Source organism: Pituophis catenifer, unplaced genomic scaffold, assembly GCF_029215685.1.
Source record: "Pituophis catenifer annectens isolate HBS135680 unplaced genomic scaffold, rPitCat1.0.hap2 SCAF_2, whole genome shotgun sequence".
Lineage (NCBI taxonomy): Eukaryota > Metazoa > Chordata > Lepidosauria > Squamata > Colubridae > Pituophis > Pituophis catenifer.
In genome coordinates, this window is record NW_027256882.1 from 172559834 (window position 1) to 172577645 (window position 17812).

Genomic DNA, 17812 nt, shown 5'->3' on the forward strand with positions numbered 1-17812 from the left:
AGTAGTCTTTCAAGATAAATATAATGAGGCCTTTAGGTGCCACAATTGTGGATCCAGGGAACACAGTAGAAGAGACTGTCCCAAAGTCCCAAGGGAGAGACATAGGCCAGAATATAGGAGCAAATACAATTACAGACAATCTTCCACAGATAGACACAAATATAGAAGTCCACCAAATTACAGAGAAAGTAGAGGGGGTAGAGAAAATTCAAAAGAGAGAAAATCTGGGTCACTAAATGGGCTAAATAAACAAGACAGCACCAAAACACAACAAGATGAGAACAATAATTGGCTTATTGATTCTGGTGCAACAAATCACACCACTAACAACAAAAGTATATTATCTTCATTTACAGAAGATAAGTTTGTGATAAAGGTAGCTAATCAAGAAAAGGTTCAAGTATTAGGCAGAGGAAATGTGACCTTGCCTGGTTTAGGGAAAATAGAGGGGGTATTATTAATACCAGAAATACCTCACAACATACTAAGTGCCATAAAACTAAGCAGAGAATCTGACATCAATATAGTTTTCTCAAAGGGGAAAGCAACAATAGAAAAGAACAAAACAAATGTAGGCACTGTGATGATAAAAGGGGGTCTACCCTATCTGATAACCAAAGAAAGATGGTTACATAACATTGATTCAAATATGGAAGATTGTATTGAAGCAGATGATGAAAATGTCAGTAACTGTGACAATGATGAATGTAAAATAACTCATGATAACAAAATTACACACAATGAGAAGAAACCAAAAATAGGTAAACCAATTCATGATGAGTGTGCTCACATCTTACATAGGAAGTTAGGACATGCAAGCTTTCCTGTAGTGCAAAAAATGACTGAACACGCAGAAGGTGTAAAAATAAAAAATTGTGAAAATTATTTAGAATGCTCAGTATGTAAATCCACCAAACTAAAAACCAGTCCCAGACCAAAAAAATCTAACAGATCAACTAACAATATTTTTGATTTGGTACATATGGACTTAGTTGGTCCATTAACTCCATCAATTACCTATAGAAAACGTTACTTCCTAACAATAGTGGATGATTACAGTCGCTATGGTTTTGTTTACACATTAAAGCACAAGGATGAAACCTTTCAGAAATTTAAGGAATTCTACAAACGCATAGAAACACAACATAATATCAGAATAAAACAAATTATGACAGATAGGGGATGTGAATTCATGTCTAAAGAATTCTCCCAATGGTTAAAGGATAGAGGGATGCTACATTTCACGTCCAATCCATTTTCTGCATTTCAAAATGGGATTGCAGAGAGAAAGAACTCCACACTACAAACCATGATTAGATGCACATTAGAGGATGCTGGTTTAGGCAAACAATTTTGGTCAGAAGCCTTACATTATTCAAATTACACTCAAAATAGAACATGGTCCAGTATTGTGAATAAGACACCATATGAGGTGATGTACAATAGAAAACCTAAATTAGCACACATGCACATATTTGGAGTTACTGCAGACGTGCACATACCTAAACAATTGAGGAGAAAGGGAGAAAACGTATCCAGGAGATTAAGATTCATGGGATACGAAACTGGAACCAAAGGGTACAGATTCATTGATAATAATAACAAATTTATAGTATCCAGAACAGCTGTGTTTCATGAGCAGGCCAATTGGTCTAAGTTGCACCTTAATGAAATTTTTCCTAATAAAAGCAAAGATAATATATCTTGCGAGGAAGGAACAACAGAAAATCAAAATATTAACAAAAGTAAGAACAAAACCAAAACTTGGACAAATAGTCAGCATAAAATAAAGACAGACACATTAACAAAAAAGGAAGCCAGATATTTGCATGACAACCATAGCAAACCTGAAAGAAATATTAGAAATAATAGAAACCAAATACCAAATAAATACAAAGATTATATTATGCATATGGATGGAGAACAAATAACACCTAATACATATGAGGAAGTATTGAAACTTCCCCGTGAAGAAAGAGAAAAATGGGAACTAGCTATGGAAAAAGAAATGGAAAGTTTACAAGGATTAAATGTATTCACACCTGCGATCGCACCTAAGGATAAAACAATTATAGGTACCAGGTGGATTTATAAAATTAAGAATTTAGAAGGAGGTAATACCTTATACAAGGCCAGACTAGTTGCACAAGGTTATGCACAAAAATATCCAGAAGACTATACTGACACATATTCACCCACAGTGAGAACAGAGAGTGTCAAAACAGCTCTTGTAGTAGCATCTGCACTCAATCTAGACGTGTTTCAATATGACATACAGACTGCATACTTACATGCAAAATTAGATAAGGAAATATATGTAAGAGCACCACACAGTCAATACACTAATAAGAACGAAATTTGGTTATTAAATAAAAGTCTGTACGGATTGAAGCAATCTGGCAAAAGATGGTACGATTGTTTGGTAAAAGTACTTAAAACCATGGATTTCAACGCCACCACTGCTGACAACTGTTTCTTTGTAAAAAAGAGTAATGATCATATTGAATTTGTATTAATTTATGTGGATGATATTTTATATATTGGAAAGCATAAAGAAAGCAGGGAAATCTTTGTAAATAAGTTAAACGAACACTTCTCATTAAAATCACTAGGTAGAGTGAATAAATACCTTGGTGTACAAATTAACAAAACTAAAAGGGGATTCAAACTTACTCAAAAAGATAAAATCATTGAACTCCTAAACAAATGTAACTTAAATAATGCCAAAACATGTGACACACCTATGCAAACTGATTTTCTTAGAAACAATGATGAATCTTCCCCTGAGTTTAAAGACAACACATTTTACAGATCAGTTATAGGTTCACTCCTTTATATATCTAATTGGACTAGGCCAGATATTGCATTACCTCTCAATTTATTGTCAAGATATGTTAGCAAACCAACCTTGTATCATTGGGAAGCTGTCAAAAGAATTTTAAGATATCTGAAAAGTACATTAGATTTTTGTTTAATATTGGAACCCAATAATGACAAAGAACCAAAAATTACTTGTTATGCTGATGCAGATTGGGCTGGTGATACATCATGCAGAAAGAGTACCTCTGGTTATGTTTTTCTATTGAACGATTGTCCAGTTTACTGGTATACTGGTAAACAAGAACTGGTAGCCACTTCTACCACAGAAGCGGAATATGTTTGCTTGTCTAAAGCTGCAAATAACCTTGTATGGTTCAATGATTTGATCACAGATGTTTGGAAGAAACCTACTTTACCATTTATTATGCATGAAGACAATAAAGCGGCCATTGAAATATCTAGATCCGATGCAATTGGACAAAGGTCCAGGCATATTGATATAAAATTTAAGCACGTGAGACAACTATCTCAAGACGGATTCATCAGAGCAATACATTGTGATACTTCTGAACAATTAGCTGACATATTAACAAAACCCTTACCTTCTAAACAACACAAATATTTAACTTCTAAATTATATGTATTATATTGTCCTGAATCTGAATGTAACTGGTGTTGTATAACGAACCGGCATTTAGAGGGGGATTTGTCAGATGTAAATGCCTTATTCTCTAATGTGTAAATAATGTATATATATGGAACATCAGGGGTTAACTTATTCTTTGGACTTTAATGTATTCATAATTTACCACTCCCATTCCTGGCTCCACCCCTTGTATATAAAAGGAGCCATCCTCCCCATTTTCCTTGCTTCTATCTTGAATATTCAGCGAATATAGAATGCCTATTATGATTAAAGAGAAATATATTTAAATCTTTAACTTCTATTATCTTTATTGAGTCTGATCCTGAAAATATTGCAACAAAAAAGTTTCTTATTGTCAACCAATATCTGGTTATCTAAATTCAAACAAGCTTTGTGGTTGATTTACTGTGCAAGGAGGGGTTACTGTTATCTTGTCCAACCAACTTTCCTCTTTCGCTTTTCTTTGTTATGTTAACTATAAAAAGGAATGTAACATGGGGATCAAGGTTCTCTCTCTCCTTTTTCATAGTGAGATCCAACTTTAGCAGGGTACCCCAATAAACTGCTTTTAAATGACCTTCTGATTCTGTTGCTTATTGGGAAGTTAAACCGAGGCAGAACCTAGAGCCAAATTTGGCTACCATGAGTCCAGGTAGAATTTATCTTTTTTTATCTTTTTGTGAGCATATCAATTATCTGCTGAAAAAGTTCAGGGCTCCAGCAGTTTGATGCACATGGTGAGATCAAAAGTGCAGTAAAGGGAAAGCAAGAACTTTACAGAAGTAGGGATTAATTTTGAAGGGCTCTTTCTGCATGTTTGCAGCAGAAAATAACTGTAAGCAGCACTCACTGATTGGTCTCTATAAAATCATCTAGAAAACATTCTACCTGAAGAATTTTGCATTTAATATGGCATCAGAAAAATATTATTGTATTCATTTTTAAGTGACAAATGAACCGTTTCCTCGGTAAATCACACAATGCTTTTAAAACAGAAAAATGTGGATAAGGGAGAAGATTGCTCACCAAGCTAGTATTGTATTCAGTTAACTGCTCCTTTTGTTATTCATAACGCAAATCAGAGGTGGGTTTCAGCAGGTTCTGACCAGTTCTGGAGAACCGGCAGCGGAAATTTTGAATAGTTCAGAGAACCGATAGTAAAAATTCTGACTGGCCCCCATCTATTCTCTGCCTCCCGAGTCCCAGCTGATTGAGAGGAAATGGGAATTTTACAGTAACCTTCCCCTGGATTGGGGACGGAATGGAGATTTTACAGTATCCTTCCCCTGCCATGCCCACCAAGCCATGCCACGCCCATCAAGCCATGCCCACAGAACTGGGAGTAAAAATTTTTGAAACCTACCACTGACACAAACCTGGGAGCAAACTCTGCTCACCTCATGACTGACTGACTTTCCATGACTTCTCTTTTTATACTTCCCTGTTCCAAAATCCCTACCTCATCCATTCACAAATGTAGGGGGATTGTGCCACCCTAATGCTGTATATGTGTTTGGCATATAGTTTCATCCTATTATAATAAAATAGGATCAATATCCTATTTCCCCTATCAGGCCTCTAAGGCGTTCTTTTTAGGCCCCTTCTAATTTCACAAGTAATTTGTGGTTGAGGGATAGCAACTTGCTTAAAGTCTTTGAGTGGCTGTGTTTACATGATACCCTTAGCTAGCTTACTTACAAACCTAGGAGAATCATTCAATAAGCTTTGTTAGTGTTAAACTGAGTTAAGATTTTTATGGGAGGCTTATTTTATCAGACAAACATAACTCATTTGGTTGATTAATGGAAAGCCAAAAGGTTGTTTAATATAGTACCCAAGTTACACATGTCTGAACGCTATGATAAGGCAGGGATTCCCACCAGTGGTGAAATCCAAATTTTTTTACTACTGGTTCTGTGGGCGTGGCTTGGTTGGTGTGGTGTGGCTTGGTGGGGGTGGCTTGGTGAGCATGGCAGGGGAAGGATACTGCAAAATCTCCATTCCCACCCTCTCCAGGGGAAGGATACTGCAAAATCCCCATTCCCACCCCACTCTGGGGCCAGCCAGAGGTGGTATTTACTGGTTCTTCAAACTACTCAAAATTTCTGCTACCGGTTCTTCGAACTGCTCAAAATGTCCACTACCGGTTCTTCGAATTGCTCAAAATTTCCGCTACCGGTTCTCCAGAACCTGTCAGAACCTGCTGGATTTCACCCCTGATTCCCACTCATGTCTTTCTGGGCCCAGCCTGAGATGTCAATCGTGGTCCTATATTAGATAAAGGGCAATGGTGAAGGCTGCCCCCGATGAAGTCTGCTGGTTTGATTGTTGTGTTTCTTCTCAGTGCCAGGAGCCTGGACAGTTTGGAGTCCTTGGGGTCTCTGTGAGCCAGCCTGTGGACCTGAACCTATAAGGTCTCGTAAGAGAGTCTGCGAGCCCATCTATCCTAATTATCCGTAAGTCTGAAATCTGGAAGGAAGGAGGGTTGAAATAAGAACAGTTTCAGTCAAAGGTTAGGACTGCACTACTGCTTCCAAACTTTGTGCTTGAAGTAGAAAAGAATGAAACTTTGATCTTGGGTTTTACCGATTAGATTGATAGATCCTTATAGAAATGGTTAGCTTATATTATTATGAAAAAACAAAAAGTTGTGATTTGATGTTAATGTCTTATTTTATTGCAATAGAGAGAGTCGGAAGTCAATGCTTCTTTTTCTTTTTCCTAACCCTTCCTCACTTCTCTTCCCCTTCTTCCTCCCCACTGCTTTCCTATTTACTTTCGTATTTTGTATCTTATTTTATCTTATAACTCAATAAAAATGTTAAACCAAAGGGGGGGGGGAAAGGTTAGGACTGAACTAAAACTTTTAATCTAGTTCTCAACTCTTGGATATTTGTTGCTACAACTTATTTATTTTATTTATTTTATTAGTCGCATTTTTATGCTGCCCAACTCCCCAGGGACTCTGGGCGGCTTACAACAGAGAATAAAACAGTGCGAACAATATCCCATACAAAAATTTAAAAGAAAACATTAAAACCCATACACTCCAATTCGTGGCTGGGTCTCGCAAGATCACCGTAGCGAGATCAATGGCCCCAGGCCTGCTGGAAGAGCCAGGTCTTCACCGCTTTCCGGAAGGCCAGTAGGGTGGGGGCAGTCCGGACTTCAGGGGGTAATTGGTTCCAGAGAGCTGGGGCAGCCACAGAGAAGGCCTCCCCCGCGGGCCCGCCAGCCGACATTGTTTAGCTGACGGGACCCGGAGGAGATCAACTCTGTGGGATCTTACCGGTCGCTGGGAGCTATGTGGTAGAAGGCGGTCTTGAAGATAGCCTGGCCCTAAGCCATGTAGGTCTTTAAAGGTAATAACCAACACCTTGAATTGCGCCCGGAGACAGATAGTCTACTTGTTTTTATGAAGTTAGTTCAGTAACGGCCATTCAACTGCACTTGCCATCTAGCAGAACTTAGAAGGAGTTCCTGCTCACACCCTCGTATGTATGAAGAGCATATTCTGACTGGGGATTTTCAGCATTCCTAAAAATTGCCCAAAGCAGCCTTTTCTCCTTTGGAACCTTTCCAAATGGTTGAAGACTGATGAGGATTGCAATTCTCAGGATTCCCAATGTGCTGGGAGGTGTCATCTTAGAGAAGGCCAGTAAAAAGAAACATTTTGGGTGGGTTCTGGCTCTTCTGCCTTTTGCATCTCATTCTGAAATATCTTCTTTTAGTTTCAAAGGAACAAGGGAAGCCATAGCCTGGGGCAGTGGTGAAATCTGAAGCGGTTTACCACCGGCTAGCCGGCTGCACGTGCGCAGTACCCGCCAAACATGTGCTGCATGCGCATGCACAGTGCACACCAAACGCACACCATGTGCACATGCATGCACAGTACGCGCCAAACACATGCTTCACACAGAAAAAGGAGGCTTGGGAAGGTAAGCAGAACAGCGAGGGCGGGGGGAACAGCTGTGCCGCGTGATTTAGATTCACTAGAAAGCAGGATTTCCTGCTTTCTACGATTTTAAATCGTGCGGCACAGCTGATCGTCGGAAATACTGGCTCAGAGGAACCGGTAGCTTTTTTTTATTACTGGTTTTCTGAATGAGAAGAGTCAGTCAGACCGTCAGCCATTCTGGAGTCCTATTAGGAGTACCATGTCTTGATCTAATCAATAAAAAGCAAATCCCGACCAATTAAAAAGGATTGTAGGTGTGACAACCAAGCTCTATCCTGCGTCTCTCATTGTTCTGCCCCAGCTACGGATCCCAAAGAACGCAGCACACACAAAGTCCGTTCAAACCTTAGTTTACTAAATAAACCAGTCTTTTACAACAACGGCTGTTAATTAACTGCATTAACAGCCGCCAAAAATTCAAAGAATAGTAACTGAAAGCTTACTATGGTTGGCAGAATACCCAGAAGCAATTTGCAGGAAGCTGATAAGATAAGCAAGACAAGACAGGAAGGTATGTGAACGAAGTTGTTCCCTGCAAATTGCTTCAGTCGGAGTGCCAGCTGCACAGGCTGCTGGCGCACCACACCAGCCTCCTCGCTGTCGGAATCAGCTACTAGCTGCACAGGCCGTGTACGGGCCACAACACTGATATATATATATATATATATATATGATGAGGAACAGGTTAAGGAAAGCAATTCTTGCTGGTGGAAGAAGCATCAACTTGTTGCTCTCTTAAACAACTTAGCCTCAACGGCAATCAGTTCCTGTGATAAATGATTCACCGTTTCTGGGTAAAGAGCAATTTCTGCAATTGCTCTTGGCATCTCTCAGTTTCTATTGCTCCCTGTCCATTTCTCACCTTCTCATTTATTGGCTTGCTTCTTTCCCAGAAAAGACATTGACTGGGGATGCTCTGAGCTGGCTTTCCATACTTTGAGGCAGGGCTTGGAGTGATTTGGCTTACTCTGTGATTTCTTTTCTTCTTCTTTCTTTCTTTTTTTTTAATGTGTTGCCTTTCTATCTGTTTGGTCTTCTTGCTTTCTCCCACAGCTTTCTTTTCAGGGAAGTGCCTCGCGCTCCTTGATGTCACAGGAACAGTAGCATCTGAGCCCTGATGCTCAGAGCACAAAAAAGGAAACCAATACAAAACAATGGCAAATTTCCTGCTCGAGCCGGAAACCATTTTTGTGCCCCACAGCCAGCTCTGTCATGAGTCCCAATGAAATAGCTGCTGCTAGAAGGTGGGGAGGAGCAGTAAATTGTTGGAAAGCAGGAGTAGTTCTGACATGTGGCCTACCTCTGGCTCAGGAGAAGACAATAGCCCATGGCAAGACAAAATGTCAACTGCTCATTTAATTGGATCCTGTAAATGGAGATAGAGTGCTTCTGTGTGCCATCTTATTCTGCCCCAGGCAGCCAGTGGGAGGGTTATGTGTGGTTTTCATGTGAGGGGTGGGCTGTCTAGCGTATCCAGTTAAGACTGCCAAGAATGACATTCAAGTTTGGGGTGTGTGTGTGTGTGGGGGGGGAAGAGGGTCTTTAACTTTGTCCCCATTAAATTTATTTATTTATTTATTTATTTATTTATTTATTTATTTATTTATTTATTTATTTATTTATTTATTTATTTATTTATTTATTTATTTATTTATTTATTTATTTATTTATTTATTTATTGGTTCGATTTATATGCTGTCTTCTCCGGAGACTCAGGGTGGCTTACAATGCATTAAGCAATAGCCTTCATACTTTTTGTATATACCTGCTTAGTAGGGCTTTCAGCCCACCCTAAGTGGTGTTCTTTTTTATACAAAGTCACCTTATTGCACCCACAATCCGAGTCCTCATTTAACCTACCTCGAAAGGATGGAAGGCTGAGTCAATCTTGAGCCTGGTGAGATTTGAACTTGCAGTAAATCCTGTCGGGAGGCAAGATTAGGGCCCTTCTATTTTCTCAATAATGTTGATCAAATTATTTTTTCCTTGCTCTTAGCAGTTTCTTCTGTTACTAGTGGAGACAGTAAATTTGAATCACTGGAGGAAGTTAAGTCCTTGCAGGGAAAGACCATAGTAATCTCTGCACTACAACCTATAGCAGGGGTGTCAACCTCACGGTGTCACGGCGATGTCACGTGATGTATCTGGACTTTCTCCCCCTTTGCTAAACCGGCCGTGGGCATGGCCAGCGTGTGACACATTCAGCCTGTGGGCCAGGAGCTAAACAGCCCAGATCTATAGCATCTTTTAGAGCAGTGGTCTCCAACCTTTTGGGCACCAGGAACCGGTTCCGTGAAGAGAGGTTTTTCCACAGACCGGAGATGGTGTGGTTTTGTGTGCTGCCTGCATCCCATGGATGGGGCTTCGCTTGTTTGCACTGCCCGGTTTCTGGTGGTCTGCAGACCAGGGGTTGGGGACCCCTGTTTTAGAGTCATCCAACCATTGTCTTGTCAAAATAACAGTAACACAATAGCAATAGCACTTATACTTATATACAGCCCTCTCTAAGTGATTTACAGAGTCAGCGTATTGCCTCCAACAATCTGGGTCCTATTTTACCGACCTCGGAAGGATGGAAGGCTGAGTCAACCTTGAGGCAGTGAGACCTGAACTGCCAAACTGCTGGTAGCTGGCAATCAGCAGAAGTAGCCTGCAGTACTGCATTCTATCTACTGAGCCACCGTGGCTCTTACAAACAGGCTTTATTTAATTAATTTATTTATTTATTTATGTAATTTATATGCTGCCCTTCTCCTGAAGGACTCAGGGCGGCTTACAAAGAAAACATTCAACAATTTGAAAATTACATAAAAATTAAAATCCAATTAAAATTAATTAAAATTATTTGATAAAAGAGCCATGTCTTCAGTTCGCGGCGGAAGGAGAGGAGGTCGGGGGCTGTCCTAAACCCGGTGGGCAGACCGTTCCAGAGGGTTGGCGCTCCCACAGAGAATGCTCTCCCCCTGGGGGCCGCCAGCCGACATTGTCTGGTTGACGGCACCCTGAGGAGGCCCGTTCTGTGGGAGCGCTGGGAGGATGGCAGGTGGTGATCCAGCAAGTACCCCGGGCCTAAGCCATGTATATAGCTGGCTTGGTGATATTACAAAGGCATTATAAGTTGCTAGTGCATGAATGATGCTTTTATGTTCTGTTCCTTAGCATCACCCTATTCCCAATATCCAATAAAACTTTTTAAGTGACTGGTTGGGATTCCAACTCTTTTTGAAAGAGGGCGTTCAAAGAAAGCCAACTAAGGGATTTTTGCCCGAGCAGCATATTCTCTGTGGCAGGGGTGAAAGGAGAGAGGGCCAAGAATGATTGGATCATGGTAATGGGAAATTAAAGAGGTGATGGGTAAGGTCTCTGAGTGTCGTATAAAACCTGGATATTACTGGTACTCATATCTATCCTAGACAAATAAGATCGGAGCACAAGGAAAAGAAAACGTACCATTCAATCTTTCTGGGATGTTGGCTCTGATTCTCTATTTTTTTTCCTCTTTTGGGTTGCAGAAAGATGATGGTAGGAGAGGATGGGAAGGAAAAAAATATAAGTTTTTGGGGAATTCCCAAACCTCAATGTAAGCGTCTGGATGGACAAGACTTGGAAGTGGTGGAAGAAACACGATGCCAAAATGTGCCTCCTTGTGAAGGTGAGGAGGTCACAGTGAGATTCCCTTGGGAAAAAAAATATATATCAAAGCTTCGCATGTCTACTCATCTCAGGAGGCAGGGGGCAAATGGCACTTCTAATTCTGGGCTATCTTGGGAAGCATCATGGACAAATCTGCCAGGGACTATCCTGTATTTAGGAATGTTTTGAAGCTGCTGGCATTTATCTGTGGTCATAGAGAGAATGCAGGTGTCAAGTACTAGACATATTCCAAGTATCCCAAGGCCAATTTTTCTGCAAAAAACTGGAGGGAGGCAGAGGGAGGATTCAATTATGTACACAAGAATGCTCCTGTTCTCCACTGGTTTGGAAATTTGTAATCCTAAAGGTTATGCCTCTCAGATCCTTGTGGGCTCTCTGCCCAGATTCCATTTTTCAATACAACTTCGGTGGCTGGTTAGTGATGAATGTAAAGGAAGCATTTTGTGGGGAGAGTCTTTATTCCTGCATCAAAGGCTAAATCCTATTAAAGAATAGGGAGCAGATTGGAATCTGCTTGTGGAGTTCTGCATGAATTGCTCTAGAGCAGCAAGGATTTGATTCCTGGTTATTTAACAAAGGAATTCCCCAAGTCAGTGTAAAGCTGCTAGGATAGAAGACATTTAGGAAAACGGTTGTTTTTAATGTCTGAATTCAAATGTGGCACTGAATATTCAAAGTAGGACTGGACTTCCTGTTTACTCCAATTTCTTTTTTACTTTCTTGTAGACTGATTCTGCAGAACTGGAGGCTATAAATTGCTGTACTGGAAATTCCTGCGAACCATAATATATGCGGCTGTGAGAAATGCTGACTTTGCTTCCTATGATTTTTGCACCCATCATCTACTGCTTCCTTAATGATTAAATTATCATAGAGTAATAAATTACATTGGACTTTTGTCTTTTCTATATACAGTAAAGGAGAAAAAAAAATGAACATGTTCTGTGTTGTCTTCCTGTTTTTCAAATGCTATAAGGCATACTTGATTTTAAATATTTTTTTTAGCATTGCATCTATATTTACAGTTTAAGGGGTATAGTTCAGTGGGTGTTAAGCCAATGATCCCTCATTTAAGAGTTCCACAAGAGTTAAAGATACACTTTAGCAAAGGAATCAACTTGGCATTCAAATGTTTTACTTGTAGATACAATGAAAAATGCAGTGAACATATAGATGTGCTGAAAAATAGATTAGTCAGTTTGCTTTAAAGCCATAAACACTTGTAAAACAAAAATCCATTTTAAAGATTTCATTATTAAATTAATGGCATTGTCAGCTACCACCTCATGCTGGCTTGTGCTTCACTGCTACGAAGTGACAGATTGCTATGAACTGCTATGAACTGACAGACAGAGACACTATAAAAAAGATGTTGAGACTATAGAAAGAGTGCAGAGAAGAGCAACCAAAATGATTAGGGGATTGGAGGCTAAAACATGATGAACAGTTGTTGCAGGAACTTGGCATGGCTATTCTAGTGAAGAGAAGGACCAGGGGAGACATGATAGCAGTGTTCCAATATTTGAGAGGCTGCCACAGAGAGGAGGGGGTCAAGCTATTTTCCAAAGTACCTGAAGGCCAGACAAGGAATAATGGATGGAAACTGAACAAGGCAAGATTCAACCAGGAAATAAGGAGAAATTTTCTGACAGTGAGAACCAACTAACCAATGGAACAGAAGTTGCCTTCAGACATTGTGGGAGCTTCATCACTGGAAGCTTTCAAGAAGAGACTGGACTGCCATCTATCAAAAATGGTGTAGGGTCTGCTTGGGCGGGGGGTTGGATTAGATGACCTTCCAACTCTGTTAATCGGTATCTATCTGCCATGAACTATGGGGAGGGAGAATGAAGGGGAAGCGAAAGTAAGTGCTGTTTCTCCTTAAGACGGGGGTCCCCAACCTGTGGTCCACGGCCCACTACTGGACCGTGGGCTAATCGCCAGTGGGCTGTGTGAGGGGCCAGCTGGTGTGCACGCACAGGGCCCCACTCACGCGAGTATAGTCATAGGCCCCTTGCGCAAGCCTCGTGGGCGCTCACGGCCTCACTTGCACAAACATCACCGCGAACATCACGGGCGCTCACATACGCTTGTCCCTTTCACAAAATCACCTGCTCTTTCCCCCCTCCCCTTGCTCTGGGTCACCAACCTGGAAAGATTGGGGAACTCTGCCTTAAGACACTGCCTTAAGACACTTGGACTGACTGTCACAAAAATATCTTGCCTGAATCTGATTGGTGATACTGGGGTGGGCAATGGGAGACAAAAGTTGAATTTAGGGATTTTGACAGCCAATTCTCAGTTCTTTAATCAACTATACCTTTCTCAAAAAATGGAGCCAAGGATCATTTCTGTTTAGAGGTTTAAGTTGTGGCAAGTCTCACACTCTCGGTTTATTCCTCCTGGAGATGTCAGTTAATAATCTATTTGAGGTGTGTGTGTGAACATACTTCGCCTTTTTCCACATATTATTGAACCTCCATGCAATCCTGAAGCCTGATTGGCAGCAGACAGAAATGGCATAAAATGTTGTTTTATAAAATATAATAAAAATGGAGTGGTATTGAATTGAAACTAAGAATAAATGGTGATAAAATTGTAAGGTAAACACTTAACAAGAGGTTAGAATATTGTAAAAATTATTTTGATATGACTTGTATAAGATATAACGTAAAGAAGAATAAAGATATGTTTAGAATTGTTATGCAGATGTAAAAATGTCTGAAAGTGAATTTGAAACTAATTTTGGATAGATATAATGGATTTATATAGATGAAAATGTTAAATTTGAGGTAAAATTGGTTTTTTCTTAAGTTTTGAATTTCTTTTTTATCTTCTCTTTTTTTTTTCTTTTTTTGTTTATTTATAAAAGATGTAATGGAAATTGTGAATTGAGCTTGTGAAAGGAATGTAAGCGTGGTAACCATCTATGACCGGATCGAGATTTTTGCTCTTGAAAGTTATGTTTTTATGTTTAAATTTGAAAAAATAAATAAAAAATATTTACCAAAAATAAAAATAAAAATGGCAGGGATCTGAAGTGGTAGAATGCAGTGCATTGCTTTAGACTGGATGGATGCTGAAAAAAAATTTGGCCAGCTAAAGAAATAATCCAAAATAGCTCCATGAGAAATAATTTAAGAACTTTTTTCTCTCCCCTGTTAGTTTTTTTTTTTATGATTATTTGTAGAGTTTGATAAGAAGCATCAAGAAAATGGTATTCTGTCTTCACAGCAACCTGCCATCCCGTTACACAGTTAAATACTACTTTATTGACATTCATGAATTACAAATAGGAGAGGTGTAGGTAGGTACAGAGACGCAGAGAAGCTAATCTCCATTTTCTAGGCTGTGGGCGTTCCTCATATGATTCTTCCAGTGTCAGTGGTTACTTGAGGTTTCTGCTTTTCCAGGCATTGCTAGGTCAACCACTGTTTCCTCTTTCCTGTATTTCTTTGCAAGTCATTGTGTGTTACAAAGATTTCCCCGTTTGTGTTCTGGAGAAAATAAGATTACACTTGCCAAGTGTAACATATGAGAACAATTTGAGCTTGCAGTACTTTTTCTACTTCATTACAGGTAGCCCTCGACTTATGACTCCAATTGAGCCCAACATTTATGTTGCCAAGTGAGAAATTTGTTAAGTGAGCTAACAAATTTTACGACCTTTCTTGCCACATTTGTTCAGGGAATCACTGCAGTAACACCGTTGTTAAGTGAATCTGGCTTCCCCATTGACTTTGCTTGTCAGAAGGTTGCAAAAGGGGATGGCGTGACCCTGGGACACTGCAACCAACATAAATATGAACCAGTTGTTGAGCGTCCGAATGTAAATCACATGACCGTAAGAATGTTGCAAAATGTGTGAAAAATGGTCATAAGTCACTTTTTTCAGTGCCGTTGTCAATTTGAACAGTCAGTAAATGAACTGTCGTAAGTTGAGGACTATCTGTACTATTAGCCCGCATATATCTCTTATGCATACACTGACCCCATTCACACTCTTTGATAGAGGATTGCTATAACAGGTAGGATCTACAAGAAAATCCACTAGGTTCTGGACAGCCATGCCACTTCTTTTTCTAGGAAGTCCCTTTTCATTTCCTCCAGTTTTCCGTTCCCCTCTTGCTGATGTTCCTGCATCATGACTGGGTTCAGTTATTATTGGGCTAGATTTGTCTTCTCTTCCTTAGACTGAGGTTCTTCTAAATTCCCTTCTTCTGCTTGGAGAATGTCATTTTCACTCCCAAAGGATTCTGAGATGATTATTGATCTAGGTAAGAGATTTCTCAAGCTTGACAACTTTAATGTTGTCTGGGGAAATGTGGAGGTTCAACTCCACACATCTTAAAGCTGAAAAACACTGGTACAGACCAGGGATGATGTCCAGCAGGTTCTGACAGGTTCTGGAGAACCAGTAGCGGAAATTTTGAGCAGTTCGGAGAACTGGCAAATACCACCTCTGGCTGGCCCCAGAGTGGGGTGGGAATGGAGATTTGCAATATCCTTCCCCCAGGAGTGGGGAGGGAATGGAGATTTTGCAATATCCTTCCCCTGCCACGCCCACCAAGCCGCACCCACCAAGCCACACCATGCCCACCAGAACCAGTAGTAAAAAAATTTGGATTTCACCACTGGTACAGACGGTAACTAAATGGACCTTACTATATAAAGGCAATACCCAAGTACCACATGGCAAGGACAAAGAATATCACGTCTTGCCTATTGTGAGACACACAGCTGGTTTTTACTGGAAATGAAATGCTGAACTAGAAGACTCTTCAGCCATGCAGATTAGCAAGAAATTATCTATTTGGAGTGGAGCTTTCACATATATGGATTTAAAGTCAGGAATGCAGCTACCACCAAAATGGAGATCACTAAGCCAGATTTAGGGTGTAGGAACAGAGTAGGCTACCAAGATACAAAAAAAAAAAAGGGAAGAGGCGAGCATGATTTTGGGGCCCAGTCCTAGGAAGGACAGGCTGCTACAGGGGTATAAGAGGACTTCCCCAGGTCAACGACAATGCATATGCTATACAAAAGCTAGGTTAGAGATTCCCATCTGCCTCTTTGATTGTCTGCCTGGGAGATGCTTCTCTACTGAACGATGCTGAGATGCTGGTGGTCCATGGACAAAGCCTTTGAGAGCGGGGAAAATTGGAGGTCACATTGTTCTGCTTTGCTGGGGAGAGCTAGGGAGAAAGGGAAGTAGGTTAGTTAGGAAACATATACTTCTGGTTTCATTTGTCTAAGATTACATCTAGCCGAGGTCAACGTGATGCTTCCAGATGTTTTCTGAAGTTCCGTTATCAAGTTATGAATAGTTGTACCCATTCTGGCCAATGATGAGGAATGCATTATGTATTGCAGTGTCAGTGGGAAGGTCATGGTTCCACATCCCCTTTTCTAAATGACCTTTTTCCCCCCTTCCTTCCTCTTCTGATCTCTAAAAACAGATTGGAAGGGGTTGTTCCTGGTCCTTTAATATGGAGAAAGACACAGCAGTTAAAGGAAGTTCAGTTGAGGGATGATTGAGGACCCAGATTATTGGGGGCAATAAATTGACTCTAAACCGCTTAGAGAGGGCTGTAAAGCACTGTAAAGCGGTATATAAGTCTAAGTGCTATTGCTAGTGCTATTCTGACCTAAGTGACCTTGATTTGTTGTCTAACCAGAGGTGGGTTTCAGCAGGTTCTGACCAGTTCTGGAGAACCGGTAGCAGAAATTTTGAGTAGTTCGGAGAACCGGTAATAAAAATTCTGATTGGCCCCACCTCCATCTATTCTCTGCCTCTCAAGTCCCAGCTGATTGGGGAGGGAATGGAGATTTTACAGTATCCTTTCCCTGCCACGCCCACCAAGCCACGCCCACCAAGCCACGCCACGCCCACAGAACCGGTAGTAAAAAAATTTGAAACCCACCACTGTGGCTAACCCTAGAAGCTACATAGAAACTTACGGAGTGGAGTTTGCACTGCGTTCGTGAATCTATCAAAGAGATCTTTGGTAGATACTCGTCTCTGAACAATCAAGAAATTTCCAAGGAAAAAACAACCCTGATAGGGCAAGATACAAATCCCTCTCCCTTCTAGCACTGAAGATGCTACCTAGTCTGGTAACAAAATGTCTATAAACAAACAACCAAGTTCTGAGAGCAGCAAGGATTTCACAATAAGAAAAGTGAACTTGATGGATACAGATAGTCCTCGACTTACAACCACAACCGAGGCCAAAACGTCCGCTGCTAAGCAACACAATTAAAGTGAGTTTTGCCCCATTTTATGACCTTGCTTGCCACAGTTGTAAAGTGAATCACTGCAGTTGTTAAGTTAGTAACACGGATGTTATGTGAATCTGGCTTGCCTATTGACTTTGCTTCTCAGAAGGATGCAAAAGATGTTCGTATGACCCCGGGACACTGCAACCGTCATAAACACATGTCAGATGCCACGTGTCTGAATTTCGATCACGTGACCATGGGGATGCTGCAAGAGTCGTAAGGGTGAAAAAATGGCCATAAGTCACTTTTTTCAATGCCATTGTGACTCTGAATGGTCACTAAACGAATGGCTGTAAGTCAGGGACTACCAGTATATGCAAAAACTGTAATCTAGGCAAAAGGTAAGTGGTTTACAGAGTCAGCAATATATTGACTCTGTAAACCACTTAGAGAGTGCTATAAAACGCTATGAAGTGGTCTATAAGTCTTAAGTGTTATTGCTATTGCTAAAA

At 40.5% G+C, this 17812-nt stretch overlaps 1 protein-coding gene across 1 annotated transcript in view; it reads left to right on the forward strand.

Annotated features, from left to right (window-relative positions):
- CFP (complement factor properdin) overlaps positions 1-11993 on the forward strand; it is a 37949-nt gene extending 25956 nt beyond the window's left edge. Inside the window, exons 8-10 of the mRNA XM_070935071.1 lie at positions 5811-5922; positions 10937-11076; positions 11805-11993. Of these exons, the coding sequence (XP_070791172.1) occupies positions 5811-5922; positions 10937-11076; positions 11805-11809 (257 nt within the window). The 3' untranslated portion in view covers positions 11810-11993. The remainder of the gene's footprint in view (positions 1-5810; positions 5923-10936; positions 11077-11804) is intronic.
- Positions 11994-17812: the final 5819 nt, after the last annotated feature.